The sequence below is a fragment of the Aquila chrysaetos genome, chromosome 4, assembly GCF_900496995.4.
Source record: "Aquila chrysaetos chrysaetos chromosome 4, bAquChr1.4, whole genome shotgun sequence".
NCBI classification, from domain to species: Eukaryota; Metazoa; Chordata; class Aves; order Accipitriformes; family Accipitridae; genus Aquila; species Aquila chrysaetos.
Window position 1 is genome coordinate 72,145,614 of NC_044007.1, and position 20,892 is coordinate 72,166,505.

The following is a 20,892-nucleotide window of genomic DNA, read 5'->3' on the forward strand; positions in this document are numbered from 1 at the left end:
TAGGACTGGTTTTGCCATACACAGCGCTCTATGTTAGTGATAGGAAACTGTGGCTGAGCTATACCTGAGCTTTCCCCAGGACAGAGATTTTCACAAAGTATTATGTAGTATTTATAAAGACGGAGCAGTTAGTTTGTATGGTATCTGTGAGTTTGGTCCAGTTAAAGAAGGGGTTTAGTTGTATTAGAGGTCTGCATTTCATCCTTTTCACAAGGGGGCATGTAGCTAAATGAGTGTTTGAAAGGTCTTGGTGCACCACCAGGCAGCTCGGCCAGTTCTAAGACTTGAGGTATTTAATTACCGACTTTTGTTATCCATGAATTTTAAGGTTCTTGAATCACTAGGCCAGGTCTGCACCCCAATTTAATTCTGGGTCCTTCTACATGGTTATAACTACCTCAGTGACGGAATATAGTAACTGTAATTAAACCTTTCATTGTCACTTCATATCCTATTTCTTTAACAATTTACCATGCTTTTCTGCACACCACCTTCTCCCAGAGGGATAAGGTTGAGATGGCACTCGTAAGAGGGAGGAATGAAAAAAAAGTGCTTTGCAAGACTGAGGGTGGAACCACGGCAAAAGCTTTTCATGGGTAGGATTGGCAACTGTGAAGTGCCTTTCCCCTGGGGTTCAGCTCTCTTCTTGTTACTGTGATTTCCTGTACCACTGCACCAGTGCTGTTCACTGCTAACAGCCAAATATTTTGCTAAAAATGTTTTTGCTACTCTAATTTTGTTTTTTTCCATTCTTCTGGATGTCCACTGATCAAATGTTAGGTTTAGCTCATATTCCAATCCTGTTACCCTTCACTTCAAGAAGTGGTGTTAAATCTAAGTATAAAGTTGGCTTGCTCTTTTAACTGGGCAGTATATTTGTATGTTTTATGATTTAATTTAAAAATCTGGATAACGATACCTTTGTAATATTTATTTATCCTTTTTAAATGAAGGAATGTATTGGGAAACAGTCCAACGCGGAGTTCTCTGACTCGTATCTCACCTAAAGCCTTGGCTCAGTCTCCCAATGGAGTTGGTAACATTTCTGGCTCTTACCCGTTGGAAGGGGTGGATAAACAGTTCTTAGAAACGTATGACAACGTTACAAAAAGTAGCTCAACGGAAGATTCCAGTCAGTACTACTGTGATAAGGTATGTTCAGCTGCGTGCTTTTAAAGTCGAAACTAGTACTGAATGTAGCTTTGAACTGTAGATTAAGAATGTGCAAAAATTGTGGTTATATTTCAGGATGAGCATATTTTATGCAGTAATAAGAATAAATCTTGTCTTACTACTCCAATTTATCCAAGGCTGTGTACACCGTATGATAGGCCAGCCTGCCAACTGCATTGATTTCCGTAGTGTCCAGGCTTCCAGAAGCAACTGTAGGAGAAATTCTTAGTGGAATGGGAATCCTCACATGATTAAATCTTATTTTCTCCAAGTGGAAAGATCAGACAACTCAGTTTGCTATATGTCCTGATAGCAGGCACAACTCTGCTTTATCCCAGGCATCTCTTCTTCAGGATAGCTAAACATCATCCTTTGAATTCTGCACTGACTAGAGAGCAGCTGCTCCTTGCTAGCGTTAGGTAGTGGATCATTCCTCCCCTTTCTCCAGCCTGTTTCAGGTGGGTGATAAACAGCTTCCTAACCTGCCTGTCCAGTAGCTGCTGCCAACTTTTAATCCTTCTGGCTTGCGGATCTTTTGCAGAAGATACCAATGCACCCATTTACAGGAGAAAAATTGGAGAAAAAGTAGTCACTTCATAGTCCTTAGAGCAGAATTGTTTCACATGTGTTGCACCTAATATTTTTTTCCTTTTAAGTCACCTTTAGTAAAGACATCACATTGAAAATTTTAATAGAAGCTGTCAATTGACAAAGCTAAGATGAGAGTAACAGTGTTAGGACAGAGCAAGCAGAGAATATATTTGCTGTTATGTGTGTTGCTGTTTTTACAATTTAAAAGGTTACTATCATAAGTATATTCTGTAACCTTACCTTCTTCCTATTTTAAACATGGATTTACATAGACTATTCTTGTTCAGCACATCTAAATTTGAATGCACTATTTCTTAATTTGCTGCTGTTTTCTTTTAAAAATTAGAAAAGTTTGGGTTTGTTTTTTCTATATATTGCAGAATGACCTAATTGAGGGAGATTTACTTTTGGTGCGTATCATACCAGATGAAGATGGGAAGTTTGGATTTAATCTAAAGGTAAAACAGCAATCTTTTAGTTATTTTTAAATGCTTTATAGACATACTATGCTTTGACTTTATGATTATCTTTCTTTTTTAATGCAATGCTTTGGAGAAAGCAGTATATTCTACAGGAATTTCTTATGGACCAAGAGCTTTTAAAAGTGGCAGCCTAATCCTTAAATGCTAAAGCAACATTTACAGAAATAAGCCTCTAGTAGTTCTGTGGGTTTTAGTTGCATATACTATAGGCATGGCACATTTCCAAAGCAGACTGCCTATTTGGCTGCTTAAATATGAACTTGGAAGCCTAATTTAAGGCATCAAATTTTGGAAAACTGGACGTCTGTATTATAAAACAAGTTAAATAGTTTTTGCTATCCAATTGAATATATCCATTAAAAAATCCTATTGGAAAGGTGAAAATTAATTTATGAAGGAAATGGAAATTACTATTGAAGTTTACTATTGTAAATTTTTTACATTTCCTCACTGAAATTCCATTTAAGCAGATAAAGTACTGTAAAGTAGCCATAATATCAAAATTGAAGCAGATTGATCTTTTCACCTTGGGCATTTATTGGTGGGGCAGTGATAGAATGTCATGTAAAGAGAATAAGGGAGTACAGTTGTCTGGAAATTTGATCCTACCTGATCTATTGCAGGTCCATCAAAACAGCTAAGAACACTGTCCACCCTGCAAGTTCAAATGTTGAATTGGGCTTGCTTGAAGGGGTAGGGTTAGAATGAATGCTGTATTTGATCTGTTTATTGCCTGTTAAAATGTATGGCCAAGCAAAGACACTGGATCTATTTTACTGGAAAATGGTAGAATTAAAGACACTACGCCCCTTGCCATTTACTGATGAAAATTCAATCTTGGCAACTCTGCCTATAATGACAGAGCATAAAGTTTATATAAAAACAAAAAAAAGTGATTACTTGTTTTAAATGCTGCTTATGCTTAATGGTATATTTATCGTGGTTGTTTACCTGATGTTCCTCTAGGGTGGTGTAGATCAAAAAATGCCATTAGTGGTATCAAGAATAACTCCAGGATCACCTGTAAGTAAATCTTTAAGACTCTTAATCCCTTCCTTTGTTACTCCACCACTCAGAGGTCCATACATGTAGGAATTTGGACACCCATAACCAGTATGAGATAGCAGCTGAGCTGTTCTCTTTAGAAATTGATTTGACCAGTGGTTTCTTAAACCACAGATGAAAAGATCTGGAAGCGTTAGCCAGACAAGATACCAGTAGAAAGCATGTTTGTTTCCCCCGTTATCTCAAAAAGTGTATCTTGAACTGGAAAATGTTTGATGAGGGACAAGAGCGATGACTGAAGATGTGGAACAGTCTTCATTAAAGGAGTGAGTAGTCTCATTTCTTTAGAAAAAAGAACTAGTTTAAGGGAGATGTAGTAGGGATCTGTAAGATTAGGAGTACTGTGAGCAGGGAATTCCAGCAGAAGAACTACAGGCTACCAATTAAGTTGGTGAAAGTCAGGCTCTTCATGCTTAGTGAAGTAGTTATTCATGCATAAGATAGTAGACCTGTGAAACTCCTTGACAAAGGATGCTGTAGTTAAAATAATTTTGTGGATGTTCAGAAGAGGACAAATACTTGGGAGAAAAACCTGCTGACAGTTACTGAATAGACAAACCACGATAGATTGAGGAAATCCTTAGGGCTAAAAATATTTATGGGATGGGAAAGTACTTGGCAGGGGAGAGTTGGTGCAGAATATGTTTGCTCTGTTCTTATTTTGCCATGGATTTTTGCTTATGGAAATATTTATGGACTAGGTGGAATGTTCATCAGAATCAGTACAACCATTGAATTCTTCTGTTGAATTGTGAAATAGTAATATAACGTCTTAGTAACTTTTTTCTCAATAATTAGTACATAAATTTGTGAGGACATATGTTATTTCAAATTTTTTTCACTCATCGTCTTCCAAATTGTATTTCCCAACTCTCATAAAATAATTTCAGTGCAAACTTGATTGGAAATACTGCTGACTTAATCCTAAAAATCCAATGTGCTCTGCGTCTTGTAGATTTCTTGAAATTTGATAAGCAGTTACAGGACTGATATCTAAATGTTGTGATGTAAATCAAGCTAAAACGGATTGTTTGAGAAGTTGGTTTTGCCACACTTATGATTTATGACTTATGCAGTGCATAGCATTCCTTTATGAACTACAATAATTATTTGGATAAAAGAGTAGTAGGAAATTATCATTATAACTTAAATCCACAAAGTGAAAATAAAACCGTCCTTAAAACGTTTCATGGTCAACCTAGCAAACTTCTTGACAGTGGTTCGAGATACTGAAGTTAATGTAGGGCAAACAGGCTCATTCCACAATCAGAGAATGAAAGATGCTTCTCCAGAGGCAGTGAGTTCCTTTGGCAGATTCAGGTTGTCTCCTGGAAAGTATTGATCTGTTTTTTTTTCTCTTGGATTGAAATAGGACTGGACCTCTAACTTACACACTTCATTTAAGTGTCTCCAATTAGTGGCATAGGCATAGATGCAAGTGACAAGTTAGATCTGTAGCCTCGTTAAGCCACCAAGCAAGCAAGTTATCAAGGGTCAGGGAATAAATTGGAAACAGTTATCCAAGATGATATACTCAACAGCAGCGTTAAGAAATCATGTCATGTTACAGCAAGAGGAAAAAAACCAATTATTTTTAGAGCATAGCAGTATTAACATTGATTATATTGTTTTCCATAAACTAAATTTCACCTGTTCTTGACTGTTTAATGAAATGTAGCTGATACTTGAAAGTTCAAGTTAAGCAGTCTGTGGAATGCATTTTTATATTATTAGGTCAATGATGCCTTTCCTTCATTGTATTTGCTACAATTTTAACTTGCTCTGGATTCACTTGTTACCCTGTAAGTTGTCCTCAGGGATGCTGTTTGGTAATATTATTTGCTAAGATTATTTCTCAGGTTTGTAGGTTATTTTTTGCCCCTTTCCTACAAAAAGATCTGTTGTTTTTGTGGAGGAGGGGAAGCAAATCTACTCACCAAAAAAAGGCAGTATTTTCTCTTTCATGTCTTAAAGTTCTTTTAAAAATCCCCCTCTAATACAGCAGCAATCTAGTATGCTGGGAGGATTGTAGGACAGACTAGCCAAAATTGTTGTGGGGGAGCATTACATCTAATCAACCACCATTTATTGCAACTGGTTTTTTTTGTTTTGTTTTTTTTTAAAACTAAAATCCTAAACTGACTTTTTTTCACAAATGGTATTAATGTCCTAAGGTGCTAAAGGAGTCATTTATGGTTTTATTTAATAGTGCTTCTCGTTGAAAAATGATAGGCGTGCTTCTTGGAGCAATAATAAGGTGATTAGCATAAAATGAAACATTGGGTGTGTCAATAGGACAGGAAGCCTTTGACATAATTAATTGTCTGGAAAAGCTCGGTATCTGAAAAATCTACAAATTATGCTTACATAGAAGGAATTAATTCTCCTTCAAGATATATTTTATGTAGTCAGATGATTCAAGTAAGAGAGCTGAGGCATTAACATGTCACATGATTAACAAAGTTTCTTTGCACAAAGACATTAATCTCCTTCTGTAATAAAGAATAATAGCTAGCAGCCAGCCAAGAAATCTAAATTATAGACAAATATAGGAGATCAGACACCATTCCCTCCATTTTCTTGTTGACTTCTTGACTCTCCTAGACTGACCTGATATGGTCTTTATATCACTTATTTTTTCAAATAATTATATTTCAGAGAGAATAACTTATATCTCAAACAGTAATATTTCAGAGTGATTAAATCAATCATTCATAGTTGCATTCTTCAGCCTTGCCTTTGTAAATTGTACAAAATATGGCAAGGCAGTTTTTAGGGAGCCTTGAATACCTAGATAAATCAATGTTGAAGAGCACCATGGTTCTTCCTAATTCCCATTCTTTTTCGGTTTACATTTGGGTTTTTTATTAATCATTGTCAGTCTTCCCTATCCTTCATCATTTTCTTTCCTTATTTCTTTGAAAGAAGTTGGGGGAAACTATTCCTTTTTTAAATGTTTGAGCAGCTTTTCTGCTTGGAATTTTTTCCTCTTAGATACATCTTTCATTTCTCTCTCTTCTTTCTTTTCTCCTTTATCTGTTTTGTGGCACTCATACATGTCTTAAGTTTTCTTTCCTTTTACTTTATTCTCTGAGAAGTGACTCCCAATTTATTCTCTTCTTCATATCCTTGCCTCTATTTTCTTTTTATTCTGCATTTTTCTTCTTGCTGGTTCTTTCATTAACACTTCTCTTTTCCACCTCTTCCTATTTTTCACTTGGTATATAGTACATCACTGATAAACTTGGTTTATGAGCCATCAGTGCAAGGCATAACAAGGATTGGGTCTAATTAGAACATCTTGTTCACATATGGGGAGTTAGTGATGGTTTTATGATAGGGCTAATAACATTGGATAAATAAAGTTCAGGGAACCTGTGCTGGCATTAAGGAAATATAGGCAACACCTACGACTAGAGAATAACACTAAACGTCTATGTCTTATTTCTATAACAAATGAAATGGAGTATATATAAGTATATCAAGATATCATTCTTGTGTCGTTGGATACTTCCTAGACAAAATAAAAATTAGAATAGCAATGAAAAATCAAATTGTTACACTATTTGACACTCAAAGGTTGTAGAATCCTGCACATTGACATTACAGAATCACAGAAGGTTGGAAGGGACCTTGAGGTCATCTTGTCTAACCCCCCCAGGATCACCTAGGGTCAGTTGCCCAGTACCATGTCCAGATGGCTTTTGAATACCCCAAGGTGGGAGACTCAGCAATGTCTCTGGGCCACCTGCTCCAGTGCTCAGTCACCCTCACAGTAAAAAAGTGTTTCCTGATGTTCAGATGGAGCCTCCCGTGTTTCAATTTGTGCCTGTTGCCTCTTGTCCTGTCACTGGGCGCCGCTGAAGAGAGCCTGCCTCCATCTTCTCTGCACCTTCCCTTCAAGTATTTATATACATTGACAAGATCCACCCTGAGCCTTCTCTTCTCTAGGCTAAACACTCCCAGCTCTCCTAGCCTTTTCTCATCCAGGAGATGCTTTAACCCCTTAATCATCTTTGTATCATCATCATCATATTCTGGCCATAGCCCGAATTGCTTTGCACTGGCCTTAGAGCTAAGCATACTACGAAGTGTGGCAAAAGAAAGCCAACCAAACCCTAGAGTTCAGTAGTTAATCTAAATTGCTGTATCCAAGACAAGACATAATGTAAGTTTTCATCTGAGGTGGGGAAAACCTTGTCTTAGTGTTCTCTGCAGCACAGGTAGCAAAAGAATTTGTCACAAATGCAGGGTACTTGAGCATCATACATTGAGTACTTACCTGCATCTTCTTGTTAAAACTTTCAGCCAATGAAGTGAGGAAGACCGTTCTCTATTTGTAGATATCATTTGATATCCACCAAATAAGAATTTTATAAATAACAAAAATGTGAAGTGTGCATGGATTTCTTTAAATTTTAAAAAGTACATGCCTGGGGAATGTCATGTCACTTAAATAATGTTCATCAGAATCATGTTTTGACTTCTCAGTATTCACTGCATAAAAACTGAAGCGTGTTATCTTATGTGCCCAAAACACTTTTTCCAGAAATTCATTTGCCAATGGCTATAACCAGGGGTTGTTGAGGCTTGGAGTCTGAAATTTAGATCTTTAAGAGCAATCTGATGATGGCGGTTTGATAAATACAAATTCTTTTTATAGATATCAATATACTGTTTAAACTGTTTCTCATTTTCATTGTGAGGCTTTGAAGCAAGAAAGACAGCTTTAGGTCTGAATCCTTTGATAGAACTTCTGATATAGAAGATGAAACCTTGTCAGGAGAACTCTGAAGACTTTGCTTACATGATGAACTTAATATCCTGATGTGTTCCTGCTTACATGACTGGATGCAATGACATTAATGTGTTTCTTTGGTCTTGAAACAGGCTGATAAATGCATTCCAAAACTGAATGAAGGTGATCAGATAGTATTAATTAATGGCCGAGATATCTCAGAGCACACGCATGACCAGGTGGTCATGTTCATAAAAGCCAGCAGAGAATCTCACACGAGAGAGCTTGCACTTTTGGTCAGGCGGAAAGGTAACCGGGCTAATTTTGTTCACTTTTAATGTTTATGAGACTGTTGCTCTTATGCTTGGTGGTATACCCTTTTCTGTTTACATAGATGTGTTCTCAGCGCACTGGGAATAGGTCTGTGCTAAAAAGTAGAACTCCCTGCATTTGAATTAGTAGTACAAATAGTTTTAACTATATAGGTTCTTAGCACTGCAACAAAGAATCTATCTAGTTAGAATTTCTTTTTATTTAAGTCTAAAAATCTGTGAGAACAAATAGTCCACTGCAAAAGTTTGTGGTTTGTTTTTGATTTTGAGTGTTGGTTTGTTTTTTTCTTAAATACAGCATAATTTCACAAATCCCCAATTGCAGGTTTGCAAATACCCATGGGCTGTTCCCCAGCACAATTATATAATGAAACAAGTCAAATAAGCTTCTTTTCTTTCTTTCCATTCTTACAATAGACATTTTGTGACAATACTGAGCTTGACTTGTGCTGGCTACTTGCTAAACTGCTGCCACCAAACAGGAGACAATCACTGAAATACGCAGGGTCCTAAGCCCGTATATTTAAAATATGGGGAACCCATCCAGCTTGGTTTTGCTTGTTCTGTATTGAAACACATGCAGATCCCAAGAGCTTTCAGATGATGTGAAACTTTGAGTTTATTATTTACTTTCCTGAAAAGCTGTGGTAAGACCTTAACATGCACAGTTATGGAAAAGCTTTGCACAGAGTTTCTGGTTACATTAAGACTTAAAAACCTGAAGGGATTATGCATCACTGAGAAACAGGATGGAATAAAACTGCCTAAATGATATATACTTCTGTAGCATTTACTTTATTTAAAATTTCTTGTGTTTCTAGGAAGACAGATGGGCTCTTGGTCTTGATTGCCCTGAACGGTCCCACTCCTATTATTGTAGGCCTTTCCATTGGTTCTATGCAGTGTTCAGTCTTCCCGTAACTTTTCTAGTCCCCTTCTTACTTGCAGATGAGAGAAGTCTGCTCTTAGTTAAAGATAACCTGTGGCCCCATGCCAGTCGTTTGTATAGGCATGAGTATGAACAGCTCCCCATTTTCTGAAGTCGGGCAGGTATGAGTCATTCTGATCATTGCAGAGAATAACCACAGCTGGACATATTTGGTGATACAATAGCTTTCATAGAGACAGGACTGCTGTGTAGATTAATTAATATTTGTCATGTTCTTTAACATGTTAGCAAGCAATGTCATAGAAAACTGATTAATACATTTTTTGTAGTTTATTAAGTTAGTTACTCCAATGTTAGCATATGAAATTGCAAAAGATAATTCAATTGCTTCTCTAATGGCAAGGGAGTACAATGTAAGTATGTTCATGTTTGTTTTGCTGTTGGGAGTCCAAACTTATATAAGCTTCTTACAGAGATATTCCATTAATTATGCTTTAAACCTTCTTAGGCAAAACTCATTTGTTTTTTACCATGGTGGATGTTGTGATTCATTAGCCTATTCAGCAGTTCATTCTGTAAGACAAGGTTGTAGCAGAAAACTCTTTGTCCTTGGAAGTCAAGTTCTTTGCCTTCATAGATAGGCACCTTGAGGAGTTTCTTTTTCTGAAAGGTCATAAGGGCATTTTATTCTTAGTAGTTTCTACAGTAATATAGTACATAGAGAAATGGAGTTAAATGTGTTGCTCTTTGCTTTTCTGAGGCCTTGGCTTTGCAAACTTTGTTGTTCTTGCAAGCTGGTAAATTTTAGTATGTGTTGCAAACACATTAATGCTGTATGTAACAGACTTTAATTTTCAATACGTCTTTCAGTAGTTAAACAGTTTGTGGAGCCTAAATCAGAAGACGAAGCTGACTCCCACAATCTCCCAGAATCTCTTCTTCCGATCTGTTCTGAATATGGTGGTGATACACTGGAGGAGTCTATGGAGCAGCTAAGAAGAGGGCTGGAAAGTGGGACTGTCCTTATTCAGTTTGAGGTAAGTAATACTCAACTCTCAAACGCCATTAATATAGACCAATAGCTGTGACCAGCAAGTAACGTAAGGGCTTAATTAATTGGAAATCTCATTGCTCCTGTTCAGTCTTATCTCAAGAGAGCAGGAATGTGACTTGCCCATCGGTTTCACCCTTCACTACTTAGGTTAGGGAAGAATGAGCTATCAGTCTTGCATTAAACATCACCTGCTGAGAAAAATGTGTTTTAATGAACATATTTCTAGCTCAAGTAGCCAAAGATCACTACATTAGTATTTTTTTTTCTTAATTATTTTATTGAGTAGAATAGTGGCATTTTGGCAGAGGTCAGTCTTGTACTTTGCTTCTCTTTCTATGCTGCTCAGTGCCATTTCTAAAACATCTTTTGTATCTTAAGTTAGGGTTTCAAGTTCTCATGTATTGCCTTCTTTCACGGAATAACAGTAGCAGCTTGACCATTCCTCATCACCTGCTCTTAGAGGTTGATATGAAAGTGTTGGAATGTTAATTTCCATTTGCAGGACATTTGTAATGTCCAGTTCTGTGGTGTTTCTCCCTGGTGATCTAAAACTCTGATGGTTATTTCTTGGGCGGATTACTTCATAGGTGAGATTCCCCTATATATATAGGATGAGACTTTGAAGAACTGCTGTATAGATTAATGAATTAATGTTTGTCATGTTCTTCAATGTGTTAGCAAGGAATGTCATAGAAAACATGTTTTTATAGTTTATTAAATTAGTTCTTTCAGTGTTAGCTTAAGAAATTCCAAAAGATAATTTAGCTGCTTCTCTAATGGCAAGGGAGTACAGTGTATGTATGTATGTTTGTGCTTGTTTTGCTGTTATGGTTCCAAACATTTATAGTAACTTTGGAGAAACCCTGGTTATTATGATTTATAAGTTTCACATTGTTGAGTTCTGGAGTAACCCTTTCTGATGCTGAAAACTTGTAGAACAGCAATACAATTTTTCCCCTTTTTGATATTTTTTCCTTCATAGTTTTTTCAAATGCCGTAAGATTTAATGGTGGTAGCTGAGGAGATGTGGTCTTCCTTATTGCATAACCACTCTCTTTATCAGGTTTGCTTTGTTTCCAAGATTTCAGAGAGTTAAGATTCCCCCTTTTTTTAAGGAATTGTAGACTGTGGTTCACAGCTGCTTTCCAAAATCCACAGCACTTGTTGCAATGCAGCAATAGCAATGAGCCTGTTGGCTATTGAAACAGTAACTCAAAAGATATGAACTAGCCTTTCAATTCTTTCTGAATTGTCAAGCCATTGACTAAATTTGTGCACAAAGTTCCTGTAATAATCTTCATAGAACATTTGATCCTTTATGACTTTTTTCCTGACAGCCCTTATAAAAGGATATTACTGCTGTTACAAAAAAGCGCAAAACCTTTTTGAAATCCAATAAACTAGGGGCCAGCTTAGTGGCCTTTCTTTGAGTTCACTGTTTAGTGATCTTCAGAAGCAGATACAATGGCAACATCACCTCATCAGCTTTGGTGGCTCTCAAACTCTCCATTCACATTAGTAAAATAGTAAATAATTAGCCAGTAGACTATGAATAATCCAGTTTTTCCAGAATATCTTTCTCCACTTAAGCAGAGTTTAAGTCTGTCAATGGCAAATGACTTTTTGCCAGGCAACAATAATGAAGTTCCAGATACAGTTGGTTTTCTTGTGATGTCTTTTATTGCTCACTTCTTCCACCCTCAACTGCTATTTTCCTACTGGCCCACAGTTTTATTAGAAAAAGGCAATCTTGCAGGGAAATGGTTTATGACTCTCACGTTTCCTTTTTTTTTTTTTTTTCCCCCTAGAAATTCGTCTAGAGATGATGATGGGCTAGCAATAACAGAAATTCTTGTCATGTTAAATACAAAAAACTCTCAGGTGAATTTTGCAGATGGTTAGGAAAAAGATTAAAGAAAGTAACTTCTGATTTTTTTTTTTTTTTTTTTTTCCAGTCTGTGTATTTTCATGTGAATCTATTTAGGGTGTATATAGCATAATCACACCCCTCAAAATCCTACCATTTTTCATTCTGTTTTGCAGCAACTTTATAGAAAGAAACCAGGGTTGGCTGTTACATGTGCAAAAGTACCTCAGAATATGGACAAGAATAGATACAAAGATGTTCTACCTTGTGAGTATTAAGCACAGTTTCTGCCTGTTTTGCCTTATCCTCTAAATGGTAGCTTATAAACAGTTGTATTGAACTTCTTGATTAAAGATTTCATTATATAATCAAAGTCATATCATTGTTCATTTTATTTTCTAAAAGGTAATCTATTCTGGTTTGTATTTTGCTGTTTGTATGTCTGCAATTCTTCAGTTTTTTGACTTAGTAGAAGGGAAGCATGGCCCTTAATTGCTAATTTTATTCCTTCTGGTTTTTGTGTGTGTGCAGATGATGCCACAAGGATAATATTGCAAGGGGATGAAGATTACATTAATGCAAATTATGTGAATGTAAGTCAGAGACCTGCACTTGCTCACTTTCTATATTACAATAGCAGACTAAATTTAGCCTTTTTAAGGAATAAGGGGGTTTTATTTTATGTTTGGGGAATTTGTAAATGTAAAAGATGTAAAGATTCGTAATGTAAAAGATGAAGCATCTCCTGTGAAACAAGTGGCCATCCTGATACGCAGTAGATGCAATCATGTGGTATACACTGTAATATGTGCAGAGTCATTAACCAGTAAAAATTGGTTTACCTTTCCATATACTGTAAATGCTGACGTTGTCTCTTAGAGCTTAAAACTAAGCCTTTTTCCCTTTCCACTTACGGCCTACCAACTATGCTATGAAGAGTCCAGAAGATAAACCAGAGCCCTGATTCCCCTAATCATGTGTGTAGGCTGGGAGACAGGGAAAAGAGGGGGAAATATATAGATGTTTGTGTCAGATACTTAAGTTAAACACCTAAATCACAGAATCAACTATTAACTTATTGTGTCTAGTATCAGGCAATAAACTGCTTTTGCTAGTGTACCTTTGATATACCTTACCATTATTCCTTACCAAATATTAAAGAAAATTTGGAAAACTTTGCAGTTTGAAGTTTTCAAATACATTTTCACTGTTAATCATCTTTTCCTAGGTCAGCATGAAGGACTATAGAATCTATAGTATACATGTGGTTTAAATTAAATATTTAAAGAATTTTCACATAACAAATTGTGATCTTGATCGTCTTATTACTCAGCTTGCAGCCTTAATCTTCCCTCAAAACTTCCTGTTTGAATGAAATGCTGAATTAAAATAGTACTTGACTAGTGAGAGCAAACTTTGCATAGGATTTTTCTCTCTCTTTATAGATGGAAATTCCTTCTGTGGGCATTGTGAACAGGTACATTGCTACTCAGGGGCCTCTTCCACACACATGTGCACACTTCTGGCAAGTAGTCTGGGATCACAAGTTGTCACTGATCATCATGTTAACAACTCTCACTGAACGAGGACGGGTAAGTGTTCAGGTTCTTTGTATGCTGAAGAAATGTACTGTGCCTTTAAACTTTTTTCCCATCATTATGATTAAATAACCCTAAAATAGGCTGGCTGATTCTGTTGAATCATTTCTCTGAAGGCCAGGCTTTCTGAATTACTTAGAGGAACAGATACTCTGCAACTTTCTTTTTGTTATGCTGCTTTGAAAACAAACCAGCTGTCTGATGAACAGAAATCACTGCATTGACTCCGTCTTCTTGATCAACCAGGTACTATGTGCTGTCATTTTTTTTTCCCCCTGAGAACTTGGCTCCATGTGGCCGTTGCTCTCCTAACAATTCAGCAGACACCTGGAAGCGTTGAGCAGGTTGAGCAAAACTTGTGGTCTGACTTCAAACAGGAGCCTGCCATTGGACTACTTACTAGTTTCAGCATGCTGGTTGTCAGAATTTAACCCCCTTGCTTTTATTTATGTTGCAGTTTCTTTCCTAGAATTGCTTTGATAATTCTTTTAATTCTGTTTCAGTAAATTGTAGCACTCCATTAATTTCAGAATAATACAGTGAAAATTAAAGCAGTATATGGTGCATTCTGTTGTACTTTGATTTAACGTATCCTTTGTAGCTTTAAAGATGAAGTTTTTAGATTATTAATGCACATAAAGGGATTGGTTTTGAAGTTTTAGAAGCTGAAAACTGAACGGGTTTTTTTTAAGAGGTGGAGATGATGACTTCTATATGCCTTCACTGTAGCCTTTATCTTTACTTCCTATGTGATCTATCCTACACTCTCAAATTTATCTGGCATCCCAGTCAAAAACCAATGTTTTCTGGAAAGCAAGAAAGTGAGTATTTCAGGTCCTAAACAGCATAATGATTGAGACGTAAGTAAGGACGGTTAATCAACAATGTAATTCCTCATTGAAATGTATGAAAGAAGTGTGAAAGCTGAAAAGCAACAGACTTTAACCATGGTCAGGTTATGTAGCTGGTCATGGAGACAGACATTATTGAACATCATCTGGCACAAATACATCTTTCAATTTTACTGCAGTCAAAATAGCTTCCTGCTTTCTTTTCCTTGTATTGAGGAGAAACACCGCTGGTACTAGTCTGTACTTTGCCCAGTGAGCTGGAAACTTCAAGGCAATTTGTTGCTAACTTCTAACCATTCTGCTGGTACCTTTTATACACCAGACACTTTGAGTTGTGTTTACTTTAAGAGGTGAACTACAGTTGCCCAGTTTGTGGGTGAATTTTCAGGAATAGAAAAAGATTTATGTTCTTGCCAGAGTATCCCCATTGCCAAATGCCAAACCTTTTCCCAAACCCTGGAGGTTTGCCATTCTAGAACGTCTCTTTTCAATGGTGTTAAGATTTGTATTATAGGATAAAAAACTCCCCCCCCCCCCCCCCCCCCCCCCCCCGTGATGTTCATTTTTTTAGAAATGGATGCATTAGTTTGGCTTAAATTTAAATGGGAAAGTATTTCAGATAAACTACTACAGTAAAAGTTTCAGGCATAATGGTTAAAATTTGGATTTCAGACCATTGAAAATTGAGCCCCAAGAAAGACAGAATTAAGAAATTTTAACATTTTAAAATTTCCAGATCTTGCCACTCTATTGGCTTAAAAAGAAGTTATGTTAAAAAAATGTTATAGATGGCACAGGCAATGTTGATAAGTTTGAGAATCCAAATTAACTAAAGCTGAAATATAAACATGTTGGGAATATCAATTTGTTGGGGTTTTTTTGGAGCTAGTAACAATTATTATTAAAATGTATTAAAATGTATTAAAAGTTTTCGGTACCGTGTCTGGGGAGTTGTCAAGCGGGTTTTTTATTAATCCTTTGGATTTTCTTACAGCTCAGCTGGACTTTTCTTTAGTATGCCTTTCTCGTAAGTCCAGTGGACTCATACTTGGAAGCTACTTGGTTTATATTTGTTATATGACAGCAATTATTTACATGACTGGAGTTCCAGAAGTAGAAGATGAGAATATTTAATTACTGGGATGAAATGTTGAAAACTCTATGTTGATGGGCAAACTTGAGCTGTCTTCAGTGGACAAAGATTTCACTGAACTAGTATCTCACCGGAATACTTTTTCAAGTTCAGTTTATTCCACAGCATTTCAGCCTTTGATTAGGTGGGAAGTGAGGTAGTAAACTTTGGCATCAGCGCTGCTCTAAGCTTACCTTTTAAAATGAGGAGTAGATATTGGCATTAGGATTGTTTCTGCAAAAGTTACATGTACACTGACTAGTTACATGTACTGTGCCTATCTTATCTGCCTTTAGAAGTGAACCAGAATAAGAAAGACTTTATCATTTCAGCAATAGAGTGGTAGGGATCTGAAGATCAGCCTCTTACTATCAGCAGCAGAAAATGACTATAGGGAACCATTTTCTCTCCTGTACACAGAACTGATTAATCTATTTTCTTTTAGAAAAAATAGGGTATTTCATGGATATAATTTTAATCTTGAATTCCACTTCAGCTCTCACTTGTACTGTACGTGCAGTTTGAGGGACACCAAAATACATCAGGTGCATTTGTGTGCACGTATGGCTTTGCTTGTCACACTTTGGTAGGCTTGAAGGTTAAGCCATTATGGCCTTGCATGAAACCTGTCTGAGGCAGAGGGCAAACTACACTTTCCTGGATCAGTAGGTATGTTTCTAGGTTTTTGTTTATAACTTTAGCATTTAGATACAATTAGTCATTTAAGAGATCTCTGTCTTCAGTCTTGCATCTGACATTGAAAAAAAATATACATCTCTTTGACAAATGACACGCACATGAACTAAAGTTGTTCGTCAGTTCTTCCAGCTTCTGAGCTCAGTTTTCACTAGAAAGTGTGAAGGGCAGCTTTCATTATATGACCAAATTACTGTGGATTATTGTGCCTGCAATAATTTTCAATATAGTATTCTTGCTACTAATGTTTATAGGCCTTATTTTGCGTTTTAAAAATATGTTTGCCTTAAACCACAAAATATTATTGAATGGAAAAATGAAGACTTTTCTCCCATCCAGTGAATTCCTGCCAAAACCCAAAGGAACATATAGCTCTTAGTGGCCTGAAAACTAATACCCGAGTTAGGGAAGCAATCTTTAGAAGATTGCTAGGGTGGCTTCATTACCTTCACCACTTGCTTTCAGGGAGAGGAGAAAGGAAACCGTTCCTATGGAAGCAGCCAGACAAGTAACAGGCACGCTGAACTTCTGGAGGGCACGTATTAAGGGGTGACAGTGTTGTTGGCTATTCCTTTTCCTGCTCCCTCTCTCTGTGCAGAATGAGTTCTCTCTTAGGGCCTCCAGAAATGGAGCCTGCCTTGCTCTTTCCCTCAGCTGCGAGATTGCAGTGTTGGAGTAGAGGGGGACAGACTAGTTCACGCTACTTACGGCATGATCTTGCTTCAAGGTTGAAGAATAACTCTGGTTTGAAGGGACCTGTGGAGATATCTGGTCCACTCCTCTCTGCTCAAAGCAGGGGCAGCTTTGAACTTAGTGCAGGTTGCACAGTATCATGTTAGTTAAGTTTTATTTCCATGGATGGAGATTCCACAGCCTCATAGGGCATCTTGTTTCTGTGCTTGACCATCCTCACGGAAATTTTTTGCCAACTTCTAATCAGAATTTCCCTTTTTGAATCTTTTTTTCAGTTACCTCTTGTCCTTCCATTGTTCGCTTTCAAGAAAACTGTGGGTCTGTCTTCAGCCACCTAATAGCAGGTTATAGCAAAGTTAGTTAAAAATTTGTCCCCTACACTTTTCTTCTTAAGGCTGAATAAGTCTATCTGTTTCTCCTCCTACATTATGTCTTCAGAAGTCATTTTAGCAATTGCAGATAAGTACCAGACAGAAAGCGTCTTGCATCCAGTTTACCTGAATTTTTATTATAAATTACTAAAATGTTTATAGAGAATTTAGCCTATTTTGTCATGCTATTTTCCAATTTGGATGTAAACACCTCATGAACAAACCAGAATAGATTTTATACGGCTCCTTGAATTCCCTGAACCATAGCATTGGAGGGGAGACTGGAAACAGAAGTGCCTGTATACCATCTTGATGTTTGCTTAATTTTCTTTACAGACCAAATGTCATCAGTATTGGCCTGATCCACCAGATGTAATGGAATATGGCAGCTTTCGTGTCAGATGCCACTCTGAAGATTGTACGATTGCCTATGTTGTCAGAGAAATGGTGATTACGAATGTTGAGGTAAACACCCGTTATGTTTAATTATCCCCAAGCAAGCTGAATGAATACATGTATAGATAGGTAGATATAGACTCTGTGTCTGAGCATGTATGTCTGTGTGTGAATATAAAAGTGTGTGCGTATATATACCCATTTTTAGAAAAAGAATATTAATATATTAATCAACATAGTATGATTATTTCTTTAGAGCTTCTCTAAAAACATACTTTCTGAAGTTCTATAATACATTATGCTGTACAGGTACTATAATAAGCTTCATAAAGAAGTTTAGTGCTTTTCTATAAACAGTTTTGCAGTCACTGACTCTTCACAAGTACGTCAATTTTCAATGAGGTTTTTTTCTAAGTAACTGTCTTCTTTCAAGGATGAAATATGGGTCACTTGGTTAATGGCACATGCAGCTAGAATAGCTAACAAAGTGAAGCGTAGTAATGTTGTTTTGAGAGAAGATGCAGAATCTCACCAGTTCCTTTTCATTGTCTTTAGTCCGATTTTAAAAAAGAAAAAAAATCCTTATATAGCTCAATTGAAATGTACTCAATTTATGTAAGGTACTTATATACCATAGCTGTTAATACTTTATGCCAATTGAAGGGTTATAAAGCAAGAAGAAAGTTAAATACATGGAATACTTCTTACATATCAGCTTGTGTTGTGAAATCTACGTTCAGATCACATCTAGACTTCCCACAACCTGAATATATGGGATGTAGTGTGGCTTTTGTTTGTAAGTTGTCCTACATTTCTTATACATTTCCTTCTCATCGCCTTTCCAAAATTCTATGGTCACAAATATTTTCTAAAAAGATGAAGGGTTTGCGCTATCATAAGATACATGTGTAAGAAATCACTGTGTAATGACCAAATGCTAACTTACAGTTCCAATAATAGTCAGTCTTTTAAACTTCTGCATAGTTAAGTAGATGTTACTGTTACTAGAATTGCTAGTAGTAAGAAAAAGAAAATGTCTGTTTTAAAATTTAACATTTAATTGATGTTCTTACAGCAAGATGACCCACACTTTAGTCTTATAAATTTGTGACTGACTCTATCACTTGGCAGTGCATCCAAATTTGTTTCAATATGATTAAGACTTCCTTTGTAATCATAAAGATGTGAGATGCCAGTACTTTAAGGTCTTTCAGTTCAGACGGTTTACAGTGTTTCAGTTTCTAGCTATGAGAAACCATACAGTCAGGGAGCAGCATGATTTTTTGGTTCTGTTCTTCAGCCAATTAATCTGTAAGTGATAAACTTGAATGTCAGCACAGAAGAAACGAACCTCATTAAAGCAGTACTGCAGAGTATAGGTAGACAAACTTTTAGTCCCTGTCACTCAAATTAGTTGATTGCCAATTAACTTGGGTTAGTTAATGCTTCATGTAAAATATTACACTTTAGTCTTCTCAAATACTTGTTCTTTTTCTTGGTTAGTATTTATCAAAACAGTACATAGTTTTGAGTAAATTCACCAGTTAACTGTATTCACTATGTGTTTTCACTTCAGGTGTCTATTTACTAGCATGTGAAAGTCAAAATCCTAATGAGAATGGGGCAGTCTTTTTTTTTTTTTTTTTTAATACAAGTTAATTCTTTTTGAGTTGTGTGAGAATATAGTGTACCTTTGTAGACATGTTAACAGATGTGAAAGTTACAGGGCTCTTCAGCTGTGCGAGTTGTCTCATGATAGCTCTCGGCTGAGAACATCCTTTCTAATGCAAAGGCATATGCTTGCATAGATTTCATCTAGGTTAGACAAAAGCATGCTAAAGTTAGTCCTAGGTGGATGTGTGTTTGTGGTGAGGGTAAGGTTGTTTTGGTTTAGGGGTTTTTTTTCACTAAAGGCAAGTTTACTTGTACACTTAAATAAAGCGGCTACACTCAAAAGAACACTGAACACTGAGCTGTCTATACAATAACAACAAAAATAGATAGCTCTGTGTGCATTTGGCATTTCAGATGGAAATAAAAAACCTTTGTAGCTTGCTAAAACATAGTGAACGAACTCTCTGAAACACTGAAGTATCTCCTAGGTTTACATGTCATTTGAGTTGCTTTCTTAAAGCTGACCAAATGTATTCTATAGAAGGCAAAGCTTTATATGTACTACCTCTGACAGATATTGTTATTGTATTCTTTGAAGAATACATAAAAAGTCATCTGAATTCAAACCAAGGTTTTATTATTCCCTGAACTAATGTGAGTGTCATCAGACTGGTGTTTTTGAAGACAAGTAGCTTTTAATAGTAAGATGGATAAAGCTTCCAAACTCACAAGAGACTTGATTTCTGTTGGAACGGCATATTTGTGAAAGACTTTCCTGTGAATTAAGTTGCACGGGTTTCAAATCTGCCTTTAGGGGAAAATAGCTCAAAAGCGAAGTTTATGAAATGATGCCCTTGGCCTTTTGTTCATATATGTTCAGGAGACTTGATGAACAAGAAACTTTTTAGGATTTTTCTGATGCAGTTTAACTCAGTACTTCTTTACCTGTCATTGAAGATCAGCAAATGACTGCAAATGTGTGAAATATTTGTAACCTTTCTAAGCCTCATGAAATGAAATAAGGATTGATTTCCTACCTTTTCTTTTCAAGACCAAGATAGAAAGCTATCCTGTAGCAAAATGAAAGAAAAGCAAATAAAGCACTAAGTTTGGTTTTTTGAGGTTTAGTTGGTTTTGGTTTGTTGAGGTTTTTTTTTTTTTTTTAAAAAAAAGCTTCAGAACACTTTTTGGCACCAGAACAAACAGACCAAAAGAAAGAAATTGTGTAGTGTGAGTGCAGAATTCATCACACAGAACACTATTTTGTAAAACAAGATAAATATTTCTTTTTAATCATTGAAGAAAACTTTCATTCAGTTTCCTTTAAGATAATTGCCTCGCAACACATCA

The 20,892-nt window shown here is 36.4% G+C and overlaps 1 protein-coding gene across 9 annotated transcripts in view; it reads left to right on the forward strand.

Moving 5' to 3' along the window:
• Positions 1-20,892, forward strand: part of PTPN3 (protein tyrosine phosphatase non-receptor type 3) — a 199,818-nt gene that overhangs the window by 163,986 nt on the left and 14,940 nt on the right. For 8 of the 9 annotated variants that reach the window (XM_030012301.2, XM_030012295.1, XM_030012297.1 and 5 more), the window contains 9 exons: positions 954-1,152; positions 2,145-2,222; positions 3,213-3,269; positions 8,202-8,358; positions 10,141-10,307; positions 12,368-12,458; positions 12,723-12,784; positions 13,637-13,783; positions 17,869-17,997. In XM_030012301.2, coding sequence (XP_029868161.1) covers positions 954-1,152; positions 2,145-2,222; positions 3,213-3,269; positions 8,202-8,358; positions 10,141-10,307; positions 12,368-12,458; positions 12,723-12,784; positions 13,637-13,783; positions 17,869-17,997 — 1,087 coding nt within the window. The remainder of the gene's footprint in view (positions 1-953; positions 1,153-2,144; positions 2,223-3,212; positions 3,270-8,201; positions 8,359-10,140; positions 10,308-12,367; positions 12,459-12,722; positions 12,785-13,636; positions 13,784-17,868; positions 17,998-20,892) is intronic. The other variant, XM_030012296.1, reaches the window with a different exon arrangement.